The sequence below is a fragment of the Heterocephalus glaber genome, unplaced genomic scaffold (genome assembly GCF_053883595.1).
Source record: "Heterocephalus glaber isolate CG9 unplaced genomic scaffold, H.glaber_assembly_v1.0 deba00000676, whole genome shotgun sequence".
Classification (NCBI taxonomy): domain Eukaryota; kingdom Metazoa; phylum Chordata; class Mammalia; order Rodentia; family Bathyergidae; genus Heterocephalus; species Heterocephalus glaber.
This window is the reverse complement of record NW_028258156.1, coordinates 24735423-24756386: the sequence shown is the minus strand read 5'-3', so window position 1 is coordinate 24756386 and position 20964 is coordinate 24735423. Positions and strand designations below refer to the sequence as shown.

The following is a 20964-nucleotide window of genomic DNA, read 5'->3' as shown; positions in this document are numbered from 1 at the left end:
AGAAAGTGAATGCTTACTAATAAAATCAGCTTCCAAACAACAGGCGTTTGGAATTCAATTAGCATATTTAATCTGTGAACTTAGTATTCCGAAGCCATTTTATCTGGCTGGGCAGGAAATAGATTGATGTATCTAAATCTGTGACCCACTTGCTCTTCTGCCATTTTCCTTTTCCTCAATCCTACAAGGGCCATTTGGAATTTCAGTATTAAAATTTAATAGTTTAGTATTTAAGATTGCAAATGTGTGAATCCTACCTTCCCAAGAAGAGAGTAACTAGAGGTTCTTTATATCTACCAAGTGTGCCCACGCAAGCTCTCTGCCTATTCCAGTGAGCAGGCTAGAGTAACAGGCCATTTATATACACATTTTTCCTTATATATTTCCACTTAAATACTGATAACCCTCAGGTTTATATCTTCAGCCTGGGCTTCTCCCCCAAGCTTCAGACTTGTCTAACTAACTCCCTCCTTGATGTCTCTAATTAGATACTGTCCATTCATGCTGCTTTACCAAAACACTGGAGACAAAGTGATTAGAAATAAAATAAATTTATTTCTCACAGTTCTAGTGGCTGCAAAGTCAAGACCAAAGTACTGACAGATGTGGTCCCGGGTAAGGGCTGCTCTCTACTTCTGGGATAGTGCCTTACTGCTGCATCCTCTGGAGGGAAGAGATTGTCCTCATGACACAAGAGATGGAAGGGCAAAATGAGGCCTGAGGCCCAGATGACCCCATCCTTTACATACCATATCTCTTAATACTGTCACACTGGGGATTAAGGTGCAACATACGAATTTTGGAGGGGCACATACATTTAAATCAGTGGATACATAGAAAATTCCAACTTAACATGCCTATACCTGGACCCTAACCTTAATTAAGCCCTTTCTCTCTTCTCTCTCAACTGCTCCTTTAGTCTTCTTCACCTCAGCTAGGGACAACTTGGATGATCAGGTTGAAAGTCTTGGAGTCATCCATTAGCCTTTCTTTCACAACTGACATCCAATTACTTAGAAAGTCCTGAAGAAGATTCATTCAGCTTATATCCAGAGTCTGAGAACTTTTCACCACCTCTGCTGCAAACACTCCTCCTTGAGCCACCATTATTTCTCACTCACATCATTTTAGTAGTCTTCTGTCTTCCTGCTCCTGCTCCCCAGTCTCCCACCTTCTGGCCTATTCTCAGTGTACCATGCACTGCTCCTTTTCAAAACCTGAGCAAGGTCCTATATGACTCCTCAGCTCACACAGGACAAGAACCAAAGTACCTCAGGGCCCCAAGAGAACACACAAGATCTGGCCTCGCACCTCTCACCTCTTCTCTAACCATTTTCTGGTTTCCTGTGTTGGAAGCACACTGGCCTTCTTGCAGCCAGGGCTCTGATGGCTTAGAAGCAGAGAGGAAAAAATCCTGCTATGCGACCAGGTTGGGGGCTGCAATCTCTGCCCTACCAATTCAAATTCTGACATAATATTTTATGCATTCCATAATTATATTTTTGGTCTATTATGTTCTGTGTGGTGATTTAAAGCATGTCTGCAAATTCTTTTACTTTTTCATCAAGAAGTAGATTTAATTCCCTTCTTTCTAAATACAGGCAGGTCTTTATCACTGCTTCCACAAACAGAATGCTGCAGAAGTGATCTTGTAAGACTTCTGAGGTTAAATTAGAAAAAGCCATGCAGCGTCTGCTGTTTCTCTTGGGATGCTGTCTCTCTCAGCCCAGACACCAAGGCATATGGAAGTGGAGAGAGCATATGGACAAACCATGTGTTCTAACTTTCTTTAACCAAGATTTATGCCTATAATCCTGGAGGCTGAGGCAGGAGGATCACACTTTCAAGTCAAACCTGAGTAACTTTCTGACTTAGTCCCTGTTGAAAAATAAAAAATGAAAACAGGGTTGGAGATGTAGCTCAGCGTAAAGGCCCTGGTTCAATGCTAACTATTAGAAAAAAAAAAGGCTCTGGGGTTTGCTTTTCCTTTTGGATGACACTAAGCTGGACTCAGCCATGTTCTTTTCCTTACTGATACTTCATATGCTGAAGGGAATGAGGGCGATATGAAGAGTGGAAAATTATTTGAGAAAACACAATTAACCTGCAGTTCTTAAAGAGCACGGTGTGACCACTTTCTTTATATTTTCTTCAACTCACTTTAAGAGATTGTTCCCTCACCATGTCAGTGGATGCTACTTTAAGAACTGAGATGTCTAATCACGAAGTAACTGCCTCTATCCTGAAATCTATATTTCTATCTGCAGCAACTCTGTTCACCAACCTAGACTCAACTACCTTCTTCACACTACCTTCCACTTGGATCCTGCAGCCACCTCAATGGCAACATGCACAAAATGGAACTAATGACCACCCCCCTCCATGTCCCACAAGATTTCCTGCTTCAGGGAATGGCTCTACCACCAGTGGCAAAACCTGTTGTTCAGACCAGAAACTTGACCCCTTTGTTTACTGCTGTAACCCTAAACACCTAACACAATGTCTGGCACACAGCTGTACTTAGTGTTTGTGGAACGAATGGTGCATACTTTTATGGAAACTGCCATTAAATCAGAACCTCATCTCCTTGAAAGATCACTGAAATGGGTTATCAAAAACCCAAGCCAATCTTTAATGCCCCTAAAGCCCAGGCTCTTTGCATCATGCCAAAACTACCACTATTTACTCAAACAGTTGGAAAGGCTTCTAAAATTCCCATCATTACTGTGCATCAACACACAGTTAAATGAATGAATTGATTATAATTTTCTCTGCTCTACCAAATTTCCACTTCTCACACTGTGTCTCGTGAATGTGTGTCACTGCTGGAAAACGAGCACTAACTGTGTATTCAGGGCATTTAACAGCAAATTTGAATGAAAGATTTCTTTGAGCTCTACTAAGCATTTTTGAAAGCAAATTGTGTCAGCAGACTTAAATTACGTGCAAAATTATCCAAACTATTCACATGATAGGCAGTCACACTTTGTAGTAGATGAAGTTTTCAAAATGTAGGAGATGAAGCTGAATAATACCAACTTCTGGTCTAATTACCTCCAATCCAACTCTCTGCTCATGGTTACAGGCAGAAACTGCAAACACTTATGGTACATAATAGCATGAAACTTCAGGTAGTGAAGGAGAATGCTCTTACAGCTCTGACACACACATGAGGCTGTTTCTGTCTTTCATCTACTATTTTTGAGACTGAGTTCCTAATGTGATAAGGGACAGACACATTGTTCTTGGGCTTGGTCCATTACTTTTTTGTTGTTGTTGTTTTGCATAGCACAAGCAAATTGGTGGACATGTTGCAGGGACTGAGTAGGAAGTTTCTTAGTGTCTGAGTTCTCTGTGCTTCAGAAAACATTAACTCATCAGCTGTTGGTTAACTGCTGGAGGTATACCACTAACTGCTCAGTAATCACACCTTAAGGGCAAATAACGTAAGCCCTGAGTCACTTGCTCACTCATTTGATCATGCTTAGTTATAACTATTGCATAGTATTAAAAATAGGTAATGCCATCTGCATATTCAGTGTACAACCTTCTAAAAATAAAAACACAAAGTATTGTGGCAATTTGAATAAATTCAGAAGTTTAAGCAAAAAATGTCTCCAGGGATAGTACTCCTAGGCTACAAACATGTATTTCATGGTAACAGTAGCTAACATTTATTAAGCACTTACTATGTATCAGTTACCTTAGGTCAGGGTACAATGGTATTTTTAGACTAGGTAATTGTTATGGGGTGTGCGCTTTAGTACATTTAGCAGCATCCCTGGCCTCCACCTTCCCTCATTCTATACCTAATAATGACAACCAAAATATCTCCAGAAATTGCTACATGTTTTCTGGAAGACAAAACCCCCCAGGTGAGAACTACTGCCTTAGAAAAATCAATTTAATTTTGTATACTACTCTATGATGTAAATTCTATTGTCCACTATATCAGCATTATCAGTCAGCTTTGCATTACTGTAACAAAAAACCTAAAAATCCACTGAAAAGAGGAAAGATTTAATTTAACTCAGAGTTTTGGAGGTTTCAGTCCATGGTCAGTTCATTCTGTTGCTCTGGTCCTGTAGCCAGGCAGCACATTACAGTGGGAGCGTGTGACAGAGGACACTGCTCATCCCTCATGGCTGGGAAATAGGCAAGACAGGCTTGGGGGTCCCACCAAGGTCTTTAAGGGCACACCCCTCTGACCTAGCCTCCAACCACTATACTCCACCTTTTAAAGGTTCTACCATCTTCCAATCGCACTACAGAGTAGTGACCAAGCCTTTCACACATGGCTTTTGTGGGCCACTTAACCAAACCATAAGAACAGGTGAGAACACAGGCACAGAAAGGTTAAATAACTTACCCAAGGTCACACAGTTAGTACTGATATAGCTGGTATTTGGTCCAAGGCAGTCTGACTCTAGAGGCCTGAGTCTTAACTGGTACCACGGTATAGAGCAATAGGGGCAAGCCTATGACACATATGCTGTAGTGGGCTGTTAGTATCATTGAAACCCCTAAAAGGTTCACCATCACTGGTATAGAGATTCAATCCCTTCTGCAACCTTAAGGTTTGATGAGACGAGGCTTGTGGAGCACAATCCCTCCCACAGTGGTTGAAAAGAAATTGCTTCAGCAGTGAAACTGGTCCAAGGATTAAAAATGACTTGAAAGAGAGAAGAGGAAGCCAGGTCTTCATCTATGTCTATGTGGCTTGTCGTAACTGCAAGATTGTAAAATGAAAGCTCATCTACATATAAATCAAAAACCACACATTGCTGGGGATTTAGCTCAGTGGTTCCACTACCTGCCTCGCAAGCGCAAGGACCCGAGTTCGATCCCCATTACCAAAAAAACCAAAACAAAACGCACAGCTTAGTAACTTTCATCTTTTACCACCCAAATTACTAAGACCCAGGTGGATACTTATATAATTTAAGTGCCTCCTCCTGCCTAATAGAAATATCTTGCCCACTAGCCAGCATAATTCTCATCAATTACATTTCCTCCTGTAATTGGAGATTTACATCTTCCAACTAGAGAATTCCATTTGCAGATGACCCTTGTTCAAATGTTAATATCCATATTAAGCTCTGTTAGTCTCTGTTTATCTAAATTAATCAAATCAGTGAGGCATTTAGCAAGACATTAGAAGGCAAATTACAAAACAGCAAAGTTCTGATGGCCCAGTCAGGGGCAGGGAAAATGTAGTTACAAGGAACTGTAGTTAAGGGAAGCCACACTTGGGGCTGGCAACAGTGTGGGGATAGTGCAGGACAGGAAATGTACTGGGTAGGAGACAGGTGACCAGTAGTGAGGAGAAGGAATGGACAGTTACTTATAGGGAACTTGCCTTTCTGTCCTGGTCCGTTTCCTATGTGATTCTCTCTCCACATCCTGATGATATCCCAGAGGTTCTGCCTCAAAGTTCAGATTGGTCCTTGACAGGCTGCACAGAAGACACACAGCTGCATGGTCAACACGAGGGGAGGAAGACTGTCCCAGCCGAGACTGTTCCTCCTCGAGTCAGCTATTCCAACTGTCTCCTACTCTGATGACATCTGGATTTCTACATGCAGGAAACCTAAGACGGACTCTGCTACATATGCCTTGTTCCTGGTCCTGGCTTCTCCAAACATCTTGGAACACAAACTTTCCGTTTTCTGTGGGAAACACGAGGATGCACACTGTTTGCTGTGGCTGTGGATGCCACCAATTGAGCTAGAAAGTCTTCCTTTGCTATCACATGTAGGGAGGCAAAATGGAAATCCATTTTTTCTCTTCTAATCAATCTCTCTAAATAAAAATGTGTGGAAAACAATATGTTTTCTTTGAACCAGTGTCAGACAATCAGTACATAAAATGGCTTCCTGGCCAGGAGTATCTTCTATGAAAATTTTTCTCCAAAAAAAGAAATGAATATGACTGAAACTTAAACTGGACTCTGAAATCAAACACTTTAAATTTGCTCAAAACAATTTTCAATCATTCAGATGCTCATGGGAAACTTAAAATCAGGACCAAATTCACAACTAATATAAAAGGGGAAATAAAATTATTGTGAAACTCTTAAAGGCCAATGATTAAAAAAAAAAACAGTAAACAAGCAAGAAAACAAAAGCATTTCCTGGTTCAAAGCTAGTATGAGTGGTTAATCACAAGAGAGTGACCAGATGAACCCCACACAAGCACAGTGATCAAGCAGGCTTAGAGATGGAAAGGGAGTCTACATCTGATCCAGCTGCCCTGACTTTCCAGAAAATTAGGGTGAAAAGATAAGCATATACAAACTTGGATTTTTAAAAGACTCTTCATTTATTATATTTTTGCAACCATGATCTTTTAAAATGGTGGCCTTAGGAAATCTGCTCTGGCAAGCAACTGCATAGGCTCCTGTGGAGAAGAAGTGAAAAGACTGGGCATATAAACAAGGGCTGCTGGCATGTTCAAAGCGCAAGGGATAGTTCACAGAGCAAAATGTAGTCCTAAGTAAATGGGTTTCAGGCAATTTCAGTGTTAAGATAACATCATTAAGAATAGAACAGATTGTGCTCAAACCCTGCTGTTTGTAATTAACACGTTGCTTCCAAATACTCCAGGGTCTCTGGTAAATAGTCTTCTGCTCACATCCACCAAGACCAATCAGAATATTTTCAACCGATTCCATGCTGGGCCAGCACCTGTTTGGACAAATCCAACAGAGCCAAAGAACTCCTCTGCCTGGCCAGCCAAGTAGTTGGATGAACGCAGCTTGGTTTAGTCATTGTCACAGTGTCCATATGGCTGTGAAGCTTGTTTTCACAAGAAATCATACAAGTATTTTATTATGTCAAAGTTCACTGTCCTATAAACAAAAACATAACATATTAGCATCCTCACCTCTAGACTGCTCAGCTTAGTAGGATTCTGGGAAGAACAAGCAAAATAATTCAGAACTAAGGTGACATGATTCTATAGTGCTGTCAAAAGCACCATGATAGGACTGGCACTAAATTTTCAAAACGTCACTAGAAATAGTTTCTTTAAAAGTCTTTTGAAAAAAAGTTTTTGCCATGCATAAAGTTTACTTTTCTAAAAAAAAAATACAAATTTAGAGCTATTCAACATTTTGTATTTCAATTATGCTACAAAAAGTCTAGATTTTATTTGAAAGCTAGTTTTTTGTCTAATAATCAGCATAAAGTAATTAGAGATACAAAAGTATTTAAATCTTCTTTGGTTCTGAAGATTGTTTATCTTCCAAAGCACCTGTTTTGTCATTGCATGAATGCACAGCTCATCTGTCCTCATTTATAGATTTCATTCTTTTCAGTCTTTTAACAGGGGTTGACCTGTATGTGTATTGTAACTAAATTTGTATGATCTAAGAATACGATACAGCAAACAGACGATGTGGATGTATATTTTTGTACTCTCATGGCAGGCAGAATAAAATAGCAGAGAGAGAGAGAGAGAAAGAGAGAGAGAGAGAGACATATAATTATTTTCCTTTCTTCAAACTCATTCTTCACTATAAATATTCAGACTTGGAGGTTTATTATTTGAATAAATGGTCAAAATAATTAGATATAATGATCTAGCCATAAATATAAAATTAAAGCCTTAAGTATTCAATTCTACAAAAATAATCATCCATGTGAGAACAGCCTTTAAAAGATTCACTAATTGCATGCTTATTTATTAAAACCATCATTAATGTTTTTGTCTATCATTTTGTAATATACTTTCTACAAAAGTTTTTAAGCAAACGACTGACATCAAATATTTTTAAAAATTTGAAAGAGAAACTATAGATAGTGCTTATAAAAACACATTTAAAAATAGCTTAAGTGAGATGCTATGGCTATTATGGTGCCTAATGTTGGACTGAAGAATAAATACCCCCTGTCTGATTGTAACAGTGCCTCTCTGAAAAATGCTAAATCTTTCCAAATGGCACAAAAACACTGCCAAAATAACTGTTATCATCAGCAATGATAAAACTAAAATTAGTTACATAAATTTTAAATCTTATACAGAAAAGACACAAAAGGCATGGTTATCAAATCAGAATGCTATTTTTTGTGTTTTTCTTTCAAATAAACTTTTAGCCCCTCAAATTTACTGCCAACAAAGTACTTATAAAAATGATTTTAAAAGATCATGTTTTTGGTTGAAAAGATCTTTTTTAAGAAGATTTGGAAAGGAAATGTATATAGCAGACTACTTTTAATTATTGAAAGAAAAGGAAACTGGAATTTGTACATCACATTAGGCACATTTCACTACAATGACTTTGGGTCTTAAGGTTATAAATGTAATGCAACAAAGTAAAATGTTGTCTTATTGTTATTCCTTTTTTTGGCTTTGGGTGACAACAAAAAGTTTACAAACAGCTAAGATTAAAACAAATTCGAACACTAGCGGAATCCCTAAATTTTAAGGCATTATTTAATGTACTATCACATAGCCATACAAAAATGATCAATATGAGGACATACATATACTACTAAGGGTATAAATAAAATAACAGACAATGCAACTATGTAATAGCTGTAGTGACAGCTATGGAGAAATGCTTGCCTAATGGACTAGTACTAGATAAGGGCAATAAATAAATGAAAATATTCTGATTAATAATAAGACTGCTTTTTTCCTTTTCAGCTACCTATTTTGTTACTGTAGCATGGTTTATGTGGTATAATCTTCTTTAACAGAATAAATGGACTGATTTTAAAACCCTAAGCAACTTAAATGTATTCATTTATAAAAGCTTTACTACACTCTATTTCTTTCCTTTGTCAATGAGACGTCCTCAAGCAAACCGAATCATACAGCTGAATATGTAAGATCATTCATTTAAGAAACATCTACTGCCTAAGATGGCCAACAATCCTCCCATTCTTCCACCCTCTACAGGAACAGGTAGGGGCCAGGGATTTAGCTTAGTGGTTCTGCCACCTGCTTTGCAAGCACAAGGTCCTGAGTTCAATCCCCAGTACCAAAAAAAAAGAAAAAAAAAAAAAAAAAGAAAAGAAACAGGTGACTTGCCAGTTTATCCCCACATACATTCTTCTAAAACAAGCCAGAATCTGACAGAATAACCACAAGGGAAACAATAAAAATTATGTCACACATAAAGTAACATTTTGCTTTAAAGGACAAATAATGCACTTTAAAGAAAGCTTTAGCTTAAAAAAATTTTGTGTGCTTTGCATTTACTCATGGGGTTTCATGGCTTCAGATGTTTATTAAACTCATGTACATAAATACAATTTTAAGGTAACTTTTATATAGTATAATAAATTCTCCCATGGAATATAAATCAATACCTAAAATAAACAGTTGGAAATGGGATAAACATAAACATAAATCAGAATGACATTAAGGATTTAATTTTATCTATATCCTTTTAATTTTGTCAATTTTTTTTACTCTACATTGAAATATTTTATTCTCATAGGGTACTATTTTATTTCCTTTTGCTTCTGTGGGTAGTTTGAGTTCAGGTTCTTTTAAAAAATTTGTTTCTTCTTGTGACAACTTGCAATTATACAACTTTAAGTTGCAACACTGTTATGTGGCAGTATCTTCCGCTGATTATGCAGGAAAAACAACTGTAAGCTTATGACTTCCATTCACATTAAGAACATTCCAACCACAATATTTACCAAGTTTCTCAATCATCTGTCTTCTGTCTTCTCTCACATTCTGCCTCCACACTCTGTGTTTCGTTTTGGGAACCGGCTTCCTACTGCTGTCCTACCCAAAACTTCCTCAGTCAACAGAGTTGTTTATATCCTGTATCTCTTCTAGGATTCCCCTACCCTACCTCAGGGTTACATGAAAACTGCCTCCCTGTGAAGGACAGCTTTCTCTTCAGCTCCTTCCAATGAAAGTGCAGCACTCTACTGTACCCCAGGCAGTTCGGGGTGGAGTTGGTATCCTTGCATAAAAACCAGTTCCTCTGAGACCCAGACCACTCCATCTATCTTCTTGTCACCATCTCTTAGTCACTGAGTAAGTCAGTTTTCCTTTCCACCCTAAGAGCTGCATCAGCTAGCATCTTCACTGCATGCTTGACCCTCTCATCTCCAACGACCTTCTTCTCTACTCTCATGACTACACTCAGAAATGCTCTAACTCTAAAAACAAATTTGGACATTCTACCCCTTGAGCCCCAATTTCTTCCTTTTAAGTTAGGTGGGACACCTTGGGACAATCAGTCCACAAAGCCCTTCACTTTTTCTGGACCTCCAAGTAGTTGTTGAATGTTTATGTGCCAGACACTGAACTACATACTAGCCCCTGACTGCCTTTACTTTCCGCCCAGTTTAGACTCCGAGGCTCATCACTTCAAGTGCTCACTTGCTAGCATCCACTGAACTCACTTGGCAAAGCCCCAATACTGTGATTTCAATTATAATTCTTTGCTGTCCTAGTAGCTAGCATATGGAATGCTGTCGGAAAAGATCACAAGTCTCATATTGGTGCCACTGTAAATTCAAGGTCAAGAACTTCAACCCTCCCAGCAAGTTGCTTTCCTTGTCAGCATTCAATTCCATCCTCCACAGCTGCTATTTCAAATATTCCACATTTCTCTCAAACTACTACTACTTCTGACGTTAGTCATAATTTTACCCCCTCCTCCTCCACATGGAAAATGGAAGCCATCAGACCAAAACGCCCTCACTTGTTGTTACTAAACCTTTAAACTCAGCTCCATTTGAATGTTTTTCTCTTGGTAGAATGTAAAATGATTCCCTATCCCATCCAGGGCTCCTGTTCTAAATCCCCCACTTAGATAACATTTCAAAGACTCTCTGCTTTAATCTCTTTCTGTTTTGCATCATCACTCCTTCTCTATGCTTTTTCCTATCAGCATTTAAATACCCTCAAATGGTTAAAATATATATAAAATCCTAGAATAGAGGCCCATGAGGATAGCATATAGCTGTGTTATACTTGTTGCTTTATCTCCTTAAAGCCTTAAAACCTATCTCCTTAAAACTCCTTACAGTGTTTTGTAAATAATAGGCAACACAATAAATATTAAATGAATGAAAAATATCTGTACTTTCTGCATCTATTGTTTCATAAATACTACTTAATCTGACTTCTACCCCATCCTACCAGCTGAGAGTGCTTCTGCTCAAGTTACAAATGCCTGCTTCATCATTAGATCAGAGGACTTTGCTTGCTTTTTGGCAGCATTAATTTTTGACCATTACTCTCTTCCTCAGGTTTTCCTAGTTTTCTTGTACATGAAGCTTTATACATAACTGCTTTATCCACTTAAGCTCTATTTTCTTGTGCTTTTACCCTTCAAAATTAGGACTTCAACAACTGTACAGTTTTTTGTTGTTTTTTTTTCAGAAGAATATACACTAACTTCTTGACTCCCTTATTTTGGACATTTAGGTTATGTTTTGTGATCTAATCACTTGTTCTCTGCCACAGGTATCTGGAAGCAGAACTATCTATCTCTTCCTTGATAACTACTCTAGGGACTTCCTTTCTCCATCAAACTTTGCTCTGGCATGAGACTGTCTCCTTAGCTTTCCTCCCTCTTGCTACTCTCCAAACAAGACTACATGGTTCCCTTTCATCTAAAGTTTGCACTGTTACAGGAAACTACAGGAACTACAGGCCATATGTATTCAGCTGATACAGTACCGACTTTAAAGCACTATGGTAGGTTTGACAATAAGGCAGTGACAGACATACACAGTCTACTCTGAACTTCATAGACTTACGGTATATTCCAGAAAGATGAACTCTAATTATTCAATTAATTATTTAATTAAAATGCTATGTCATGAAAAACAAAATGGGACCTTCCTAATTGTACGTATGGGAGAGGAAGTGATAGTGGTTATGCTATGTTTGAGAAGGCTTTTTTTTTTTTGGTACCAGGGATCGAACTCAAGACCTTGTGCTCGTAAAGCAGGTGTGGCACCACTGAGCTAAATCCCCAGCCCGAGAAAGCTTTTTTTTTTTTTTTTTTTTTTTTTTTAAGGAAACAGACATTTAAACTGAAATCTACATGTTATATAGCAGTTAGTTGTATAAAAAGAGGAGTTTGGAAATGCTCCATATGCAAAGATGAGAACCAGAATGGTGAATACAAAAAACTGAAAAAGAGAATGGTGGAAGTATCAATTCTGAAAGGAAGAGGTACAAGCCACAAGTGGCTGGGCACAAGGGCAAGGGCCACTTCATTTAGGCTGTATGGGCTATTTTAAAGATAATTTTAGAAGGAGAGAATGACATTAAATTTTTATAAGATCACTCCAGCTACAGTGTGGACAATAAATTCTAAAGAGACAAGAGCTGACAGAAGATCAATTAGGAGGCTATAGAGAAGAGGATGATGGCTTAGAGTGGCAATTGTACAAATGAATACAAGTCAATGAATATGTGATATATAGAACTTGGATGATTCAACAGGGCTAATGACTGGATAACGGAAGGCAGACATGCTAGGGTGACTCCCAAGCTGCAGGCCTGGGCAACATGGCAGACAGCAGTGCTTGCCATTGAAACAGGAAACGCTGCACTGAAACTGGATCCTTCCTTTATTCAGGAATGTGTTGAGTGGAAGCAGAAGTTATTTCTAAGTTCACTTTTGGGAACGTATTCTTATAGTTAAGAAATACTCACTGAAGGTCAAAATTACTATTTAAAAGGACTGGCCTTTAATAATAAAGGAGTTCTTAATATACTGAGGGGTCCTGAACTCACAGACGTAGTAGCTAAGACTGCTGAGGAAAAAGTCTTGCATGAGAAAAGAGGCTAGGACCAGGCCTCAAGGAACAGCTCTATGTAAAGGTCACATGGAGAAGACAAGCCAGCACATCAACTCCAGCAAAAATAGCCAAAGGACAAAGATGAAATACAGAAGACTTTGGAATCACGGACACTAAGAGAAGAGTTTTAAGAAAGTGGTCAACAGTGTCAGGTGCCACTTGAAAGGACAAATAGTCTGAGATGAACGGAGGTTCTGGGGGAAAGGAAAGTATGAAATTCTGAGCACAGGTGGAAGAATCTACCTGAGGTAGGAAGAAGCCCACACACACAGTGAAAAAGAAAAGAGAGAAGATGGTCACTGACATTGATAGTTGAAGAAATTCTCAACTGATAGTTTCAATTTTGTTCTGTGAAACAGAATAAAGACTCAATAGAGTGAATGTCGGTATTGAGATTTATGATTTGAGTAGAGCCAAGAACCTAGTCAGTGCCTGCCTCGCAAGCGCAAGGTCCCAAGTTCGATCCCCGGCACCAAAAAAAAAAAAAAAAAAAAAAAAAGAACCTAGTCAGCAGAAAAGAAGCTGACAACCATGTACTTTATTCCTGGGAATGTAAACTGAGAAGGTTGAGAGACTGACAGAAGGTAATCAGTCATGAGGAGATTATGGAAACAGAAACAATTTGCTAGAGTCTCAAAGAAGTTGGAAGCAATAATAGTCTGGAAGAGGCAACAAGAATAAAGGATGCCACAGAAATGACCTCCAACCTTGAAAGATTGGGATTTGAGAAAATAAATAGCTACCACTAGAGATAACTCCGGGGAAGAATCAGTTTTTAAGTTCAGAAAATAAGGATGAAAATTTGGAAAAGATGAAAACATAGGGGAAGGAGGAAGGGAAAGAACAGGAGGTTAAGTCAGCTGTAAAGAAGTACAAAATGTTACAGAGATGTGAGAGGAGAAGAGGGCATATATGAGGAAGAAAGGGGTGTCTATTAGTTAGATATTGCCCATGGAAAGGAGGGAAGAGTAAAGAAAACAAAGTAAGTTACAGAGTTACATGGTAAAATTGCAGGTCTACGGTTCCTGCTCTCTTCTGAAGCGGTAAATGGAAATGCACACCTCTTTTAACATCACTGTGATACTACAGATTAACACCAAACTAGGCTTGGTTCAGGTATATTCATGACAGTAGGGACCCATAAACTCTCTCCTGCCCATGATTTTGCTGGGACACAATTCTATACATTTAGAGTAATGAAATCCTTGAAGTAGGCTTCATTCTAGAGTTATCCCTTTGATACAGACTCTTAGATACCGAGAAACTAATGTCATTGTTTAGAAAAGTTAAGTTCTTGCTTTATGATCATACTGATTACATCCAGAAAAAAAGTTTCTGCGAAGTTTCTCTGTGTACAAGCTGGCTTGGCTTTTTCACAGTGAAGCATTAAAATGTTCATTTCATGTTTTAGGGTCTATATGCCAAAAAGATCTGCCAAATGCCTACTCCACAGTATTAGAGAACTTCTAATTCAGAGGAGACTTTAGGGCAGAGGCTGTCAACCTGTGGACTTCAAGAAACTATGAAATTCATCTAGGAGATCTGCAAACCCATACCCAGGCAAGACACTGTTTTGAGGGCTGAATAATGTCTTATGCCTACATGTTTTGAACTTGGAAATACATGTAAATCTTTCATGATTAATTTACTTTTTTCACGATTAATTTAAAAAGGATGGTAAAACAAGTTATCTATCCAAAAAGTTTGGAAATGCTGTCCTGTGAACTGTCACGTTCAACCTACCACTGTGCGCATGCATTAGCTTGTACTACAATCCTGACAGATCAGCAGCCAGCTGCGACCAAGAGATGAAGTCTCTTACTCATACAAATGGCATGAACACTTTCCATACAGTAAGTGTACTCTGTGCGGAAAGCTATTCCGTCTTCAGACAGTGCGCACTGTGACAAACACATTCTCCTCTAAACTTCTAATGCCCAAAGCATCCACTTTGCACATGATAATCTCAGAAATACATGACAGAGTCAACAAGTCCTGCCTAAGGCTTTCTCTCACTCCTCGTGCTTCAGCCAGGGAGGTAACATGGTTCCTCATTCTACCACTCTCCTCCTGTCCCTTCAGCCTGTATTCATCTGTCAATGTCCCTCCTCAAACTCTAAATGTGACACAGTGCACCAGACTTGACGTCTGCAGCAACAGAGAACTATGACATCCCTTGAGCAAGATGCTGCGTCTTAACAGACATTAATATGTTACCTAAGCTCTGTTGTTAGCTAAAACATGGAGGACCTAGGTCAGGTCTCTCCCATTGTATTTCAGTACATACTTTTTTTTTTCATAGCCAACAATCTTAACCACTGACTATCATTCCAGTTTGTTAAGGTCCTTCAGAATCTTGATTTCGTCATTTAACATTTTAGGTACTGCTTCTACTTTTCTATGATTGGTAAATTGGATGACAGGGTTCATTTTAGGGTGGAGCTTATTCATTCCTGCCACTTAAATAATTTTTTGTTTAAATGACTAATGACATTGTATTAGAAAGAACATTAATTTTCATACTTAACATATCATTGATATAATTCAAGACATGTCAAAGTAACAGTTACTCTACTCTTACCTTGCAATAGCTCTGATGAAGTCTAGTGAAACTGTGCACTTGTACTTTGGTCCATCAAGCTGATCGTCATGGCCAACCAGGGTTAACAGCTGAAGGGTCACTAGAGAGGTAATCTGAAGAGAAAATATCTTTAGGAGAACCGCTTTCATGAGATTACATGGTGTCCTTTTTCTGAAACAACTTATAATACCTTTGATAAAGACTCATAACAAAATCCATGAAAATATCTGGAAAGAACATGACTACTTTGAAATTTGTATACATAACTGTACATGTTTGAAACCCTCACATAACAGCTAAGGAATTATAGTTTTAACAGCTGAGTCAAACTAATAGCCCTTAGCAATACTATTAGAGACATTTTTGTTTCATTAATGACTGACACGAGTGGTAAACCTTTTAAAAATACAAATAAAACATATTCCTTCTCTACATAAGCATTTTCTGGAATTTCTATCTAAACATCTGTGAATATCAAACCTATACTATCTTGAAAAACAATCAAAATTTGAAGTTAGACATTTCTCAGAGAGGCTGGTTAGATGAGAGATAAATCCTCTCATCCTTCCAACTTGGGCTTAGTCTTGCTTTAAAACTTATCACTGATCAGGTAGTCAGAAAAACACTAGAATGATTAACAATAGCAAAAGTGCATTTAGATACACTTTGATAGGTCAACCAAAGTAAAAAACAACTTCACATTCACATGGCCAACCAAAGGATTAAGTGCCCTGAAATCTAAGAAAGAAAGCTAATCCAAGAGCTTTTTGATCAGTCTACTGGTCTTCCCTATTTCTTACTTTTTTCCTCTCCTGTAGGCCAGCAGGAAAAAGAGCCAGAAATAGCAGGAAGAAAAAAACTGGAGGCTTGAAATAATACCTAATCATGTCTTAGGAATTAAAATGCTCACTTAATTTTGGGACTAATACTTTGGAGATGCAAGTGAATATTCTATGGACAATAACAATAATAGCAGTAATGATTTGGTTTTATGTATTCTACACACATTATCTCATTTGTTGTTCATGACCCTATCAGGTGAAATTGTTATAATCACTTTACAGAGTCTTAGAGATGTTAAGTAACTTTCCCTGGATGCCAGCATAGTAGGTGGCACAGCAAGAACTGAAGCCTATGATCCATTCTCCATCTTCATCCTACTACTATGCTTTCAAGGACTCCACTACATTCTCCATTACGATTTCAAAGGGAAAATTGTCAGTGTTCGGCCAGCTGTCTTTGTTAATTTATTAACACATTAAAGGGTTAATGCATGGTAGATACCACAGTATTTTATACAGAGAAAATACAATATTTAATAAATATGAAGATTTCAATTATAAAAATAATTTGTATTAATACATTCAAATAGAAAGCTTGGCATTCAAAATGCTGACTTTAATTTTTAATTTATTATCAATTAGGTTACATCTCAAAACATTTTTTATAAATGCTGTGTGTTGAAAAGAGTATTTGTTTTGGCCGCTGTTGTATATTCTGTTCCATAGGTGTCTATCAAGCTTGTTATGTGTTTTACTCAAATCTTTAAATATATACCATTAAAAAAAAACCTATCTGATCTATCAAAACTGAACGAAGCATTAAAATCTCCCATTTGGGGGCCCGGGATTTAGCTCAGTGGTTCCGCCACCTGCTGTGCAAGCACAAGGACCCAAGTTCTATCCCCGGTACCCCACCACCCCCAAAAATCTCCCATTTGGTCTGTCTTTTTGTAATTGTTAGTTTTTGCTTTGTATTTTTTGGGGGGAGGGGGGTACCGGTGATCGAACTTGGGTCCTTGCGCTTGCACAGCAGGTGGCGGAACCACTGAGCTAAATCCCCAGCCTGCTTTGGATTTCTGAAGCTGTTATTAAATGCATGAAAATTTTAATTATACTTTGCTAACAAATGAAAGTTTTTCATTACTATATAACAATCCTTTTGTTCCAGTAAATCTTTGCTTTAGTGTATTTTTCCTAATATTAATACAACTATGTTGGCATTCTTTGATTTTACTCTCAAATTTTATTCTCCTTCCTTATCCTCTGACCACTCCCCTTTCTTGAAACCACAGTTGCTGTCACTGAGCTACATCCCCAGCCCTTATTTTTTATTTTGAGACAGGCCTTGCAAAGTTGCCCAGGCTGGTCGGGAACTTGTAACCCTCAAGCCTCCGCCTACCCAGTGGCTAGGTATACAAGCATGCACCACTGTGCCTGGCAGTTTAAATATCCTTAACATTGGACAGTTCTCATGTAAACAGCACATAGTGGTGTTTAGCTTTTACAGCCATCTGACAATTTATCTTTTAGTTGAACTATATACTCCACTGGCTTTTACTGTATCCAATGATTTTATAAGATTTTATTTCTACTCTTATGTCAACCTTTCTATTTGTCTTTTCTTTGTCTTCCTCATTCCTTTGTTGGCTTTTGTTGTACTGAATTACATGTTTTCATTCTATTGTTCCACTTTACTACACTGGAAGTAGACATTTACTCCCTTTAAATTCTTATTTCCATTTTTTACTTTCACTCACAAACAATCTTAGAAATCTTTTCAAATTGCCTACTCATACAGTTTAGCTAGTTTTTTGTTTCGTTTCGTGGGATTACAGAACATAGTCTGAATACCAGCTGTCTTTTGAAATTTGTTGATATAGATGGGTTCTCTGGGAGGAAAGAAGATGCACAGGGCCCCAGGTATCACTGTGACAGAGGGTAAAGAGAGTGAAGTCCACGGTGGAGGCCACCTTGCCTGCTTATCTTGCCCACCAGTGCCCACTGTGGGGGTAGACAAAGATCTTCTGATTTTAGGAAAAGAAAGAACATAGTTTAAGAAAAAACATGCAAAGCTAGTAAGACCTGCCTTCTGCCACTTACAGGCAAGAGACCTCGAATCAGTCAATCTGAGTTTTAATTTTTAAAACCAAAAAATGAATCCCCGATACCAAAAAAAAATAAAAAAATAAATAAATAAAAATAAAAATAAGAATAGATCAGCTGGGCCAGGGATGTGGCTCAGTGGCGCAGTGCCTGACTGCCAAGCGCAAGGGCCTGAATTTGATTCCTGGTACCAAAAAAGGAAAGAGAATAGATCAGCCACGCAGAGGCCTGATGTTTTACATACTAGAGGAAGGGCAGGGATGAAAATAGAACTGAGATGTGTTATGTACATGTATCAACTCTCCACAATGAAAGTAATCATGTACTGCAAACATGCACTAAAAAATAAAAATTGAAAAAACAACACTGTTAGAACTTATAAATGGTTTTTAGTAAAGTTACGGGATATAAAAAAATCAACAAACAAAAATTGTTGCCTATCTAAACATTTGCATGAACTACCCAAAAGAGAAATGAAAGGTACACTGAAATAAACTTAACCAAGGAGGTTACACTGAAAACTATAAGATAAATTTAAGAAGACACAAATGGAAAGATATGCATTCATGGACTGGAAGAGCTCATATTGTTACAATGTTTACACCACCAAAATGATCAACACATTCAGTGTAATTTCCTACAAAAATTCAATTATATTCTCATAGAAACAGAAAAAAATCCTACAGTTCTTATCAAACCACAAAAGACCCCCAACAACTAAAATAATCTTGAGAAAAAACAAAGATAAGGTACTAAAACCACATTACATTGCAAAGCTATAATAATCAAAATAGTATGGCACTGGCATAAAAACACACATAGATCAATGGAACAGAATAGAAAGTCCAGAAATAAAATTACCCGTATACAAAGATGCCAAGAATACACCATGGGGAAAAGTCTCAATAGTAAATGGTACTGGGAAACTGAATATCCATATACAAAAAAATGAAACTGGATACTTATTTTACACCACACTTACAAGAATCAACAAGAAATACATTAAAGATCCAGGTGTGGTGGTACATGCCTATAATCCCACAACTCAGAGAGGCTGACATAGGAGGAATGCAAGTTAAGCCCAGGCTGGGAACTTAGCAACTTAGTGAGAACCTGTCTCAAAATTTATAAATATATAAATAAATAAAATTTTTAAAAGGGCTAGGGATGTAGCTCAGGGCAAAGGCCTTAGTTCAACTCCCAGGACCATAAGGAACAGATTATAAAGACTTTGATGTAAGACATGAAGCCATTAAACTCATACAAGAAAAGATAGAGGAAAAGCTATTTGACACTACTCTTGGCAATGACTTTTCAGGTAAAATCCCCAAAGCACAAGCAACAAAAGTAAAAATGAACAAGGATGAATATGTCAAACTCAACAGTTTTTGCACAGGACATAATCAGTAAAATGACAAGGTAACCTATGAAATGGAAGAAAAAAAAATCAGGTAGTTTAAATACATAATAGTTATAAACAAAATTTCATTAGTAACTACATTAAAGGAAAACTACTTCAAACAGAAATCAAAGGTTTTAAAAAAAATCTGTTTAGAAGAATACACCTAAAATAAAAGCACATGGGGAAAAGGACACATATCAAGCAAACACAGTTGAGCTCTTATATGGGTTTTGCATCCTGTCTCATCCAACCACTTATCAAAAAGTTTTCCATCTTTACCGAACACATAGACATTTTTTGTCAACATCCCTTAACAATATAGTACAACAGCTATCTAGATAGTATGTACATTGTGTTAGGTATGTGTAAGTCATCTAGAGTGACTCAAAGTATAGGGGAGGGTACACACAGGTTATAAGCTACACGATTTTAAATAAAAGCCTGAGCATCCGCTGAGCTGACTGTGGTATCCACAGGGCCTCCTGGAACCAATGCCCTGCAGGCACCAGGGAATGATGTAGGATGTACTAATTAAAAAGAAAAATGAAGGCATGTTAACACCAAACAAAACAAAACAAAAACCAAACACACACTCTTAAAGATTTACAGAAAGGTTTGCTAAATAATGATAAAATGCAGGACCTTGAGAGCTTTATCATGAAGGATGAGACACAAAGCAGGATGGGCAGCCAAGGGATAAAGGGGTCTTCAGAAGAAAAACTGCTGAAGGGAAAAATAAGACAAACTTTATACTGTTTCCAGTTTAGAGACAGGTAGAACTCCATGGTGAGAGTAGGCCTGAAATATTAATGAACTAGAAGATTTACAGAAAAGAGTAAGATAATCTCCTACGGCAAACTATATTAAATTCAACCCTTTCTTTTTTTCTATAAAGGATTAATTTGCAAAAATAAGTTACTAATAGTCTTGAAAAATCATACACTAAACTCCCATTATTAAAGGTAAGTCTTCTTAGTTCTTGTTCCTTTAAAATAGAAGAAAAATTAATTACCTTTTACTTTATCACTGGCATTTCCTTAAAACTCCTACTTTTCTGTGATTCTAACACATACACATATAGATTAAGTTGTAAATTATTCTTCTTCCACAATTTTCATAGAAAAACACAAAATGTCTTTAACCTAGTTAAGTTTGAATTTCAAAACAATTTTCAGATATCTTAATTTTATTAGTTTCACATGTATCCAAAGGTGAAATGTTAGAACAAATTGTTCCCTAAAGTCACTTTCAGTTCTAACAGAACTGCATGAATAAATTAATCACGTACAGTGTGCAAAAGAT

The 20964-nt window shown here is 37.6% G+C and overlaps 1 protein-coding gene across 2 annotated transcripts in view; it reads right to left on the bottom strand.

Annotated features, from left to right (window-relative positions):
• Window positions 1-20964, bottom strand: part of Orc5 (origin recognition complex subunit 5) — a 134202-nt gene that overhangs the window by 63586 nt on the left and 49652 nt on the right. The window contains exons 13-14 of one of the 2 annotated variants that reach the window (XM_004839707.3): window positions 15376-15488; window positions 6298-6850 (exon numbers count right to left, since the gene is read on the bottom strand). In XM_004839707.3, coding sequence (XP_004839764.1) covers window positions 6805-6850; window positions 15376-15488 — 159 coding nt within the window. In that variant the 3' untranslated portion in view covers window positions 6298-6804. Of the gene's footprint in view, window positions 1-6297; window positions 6851-15375; window positions 15489-20964 lie in introns of those variants that run through there. The other variant, XM_087206527.1, reaches the window with a different exon arrangement.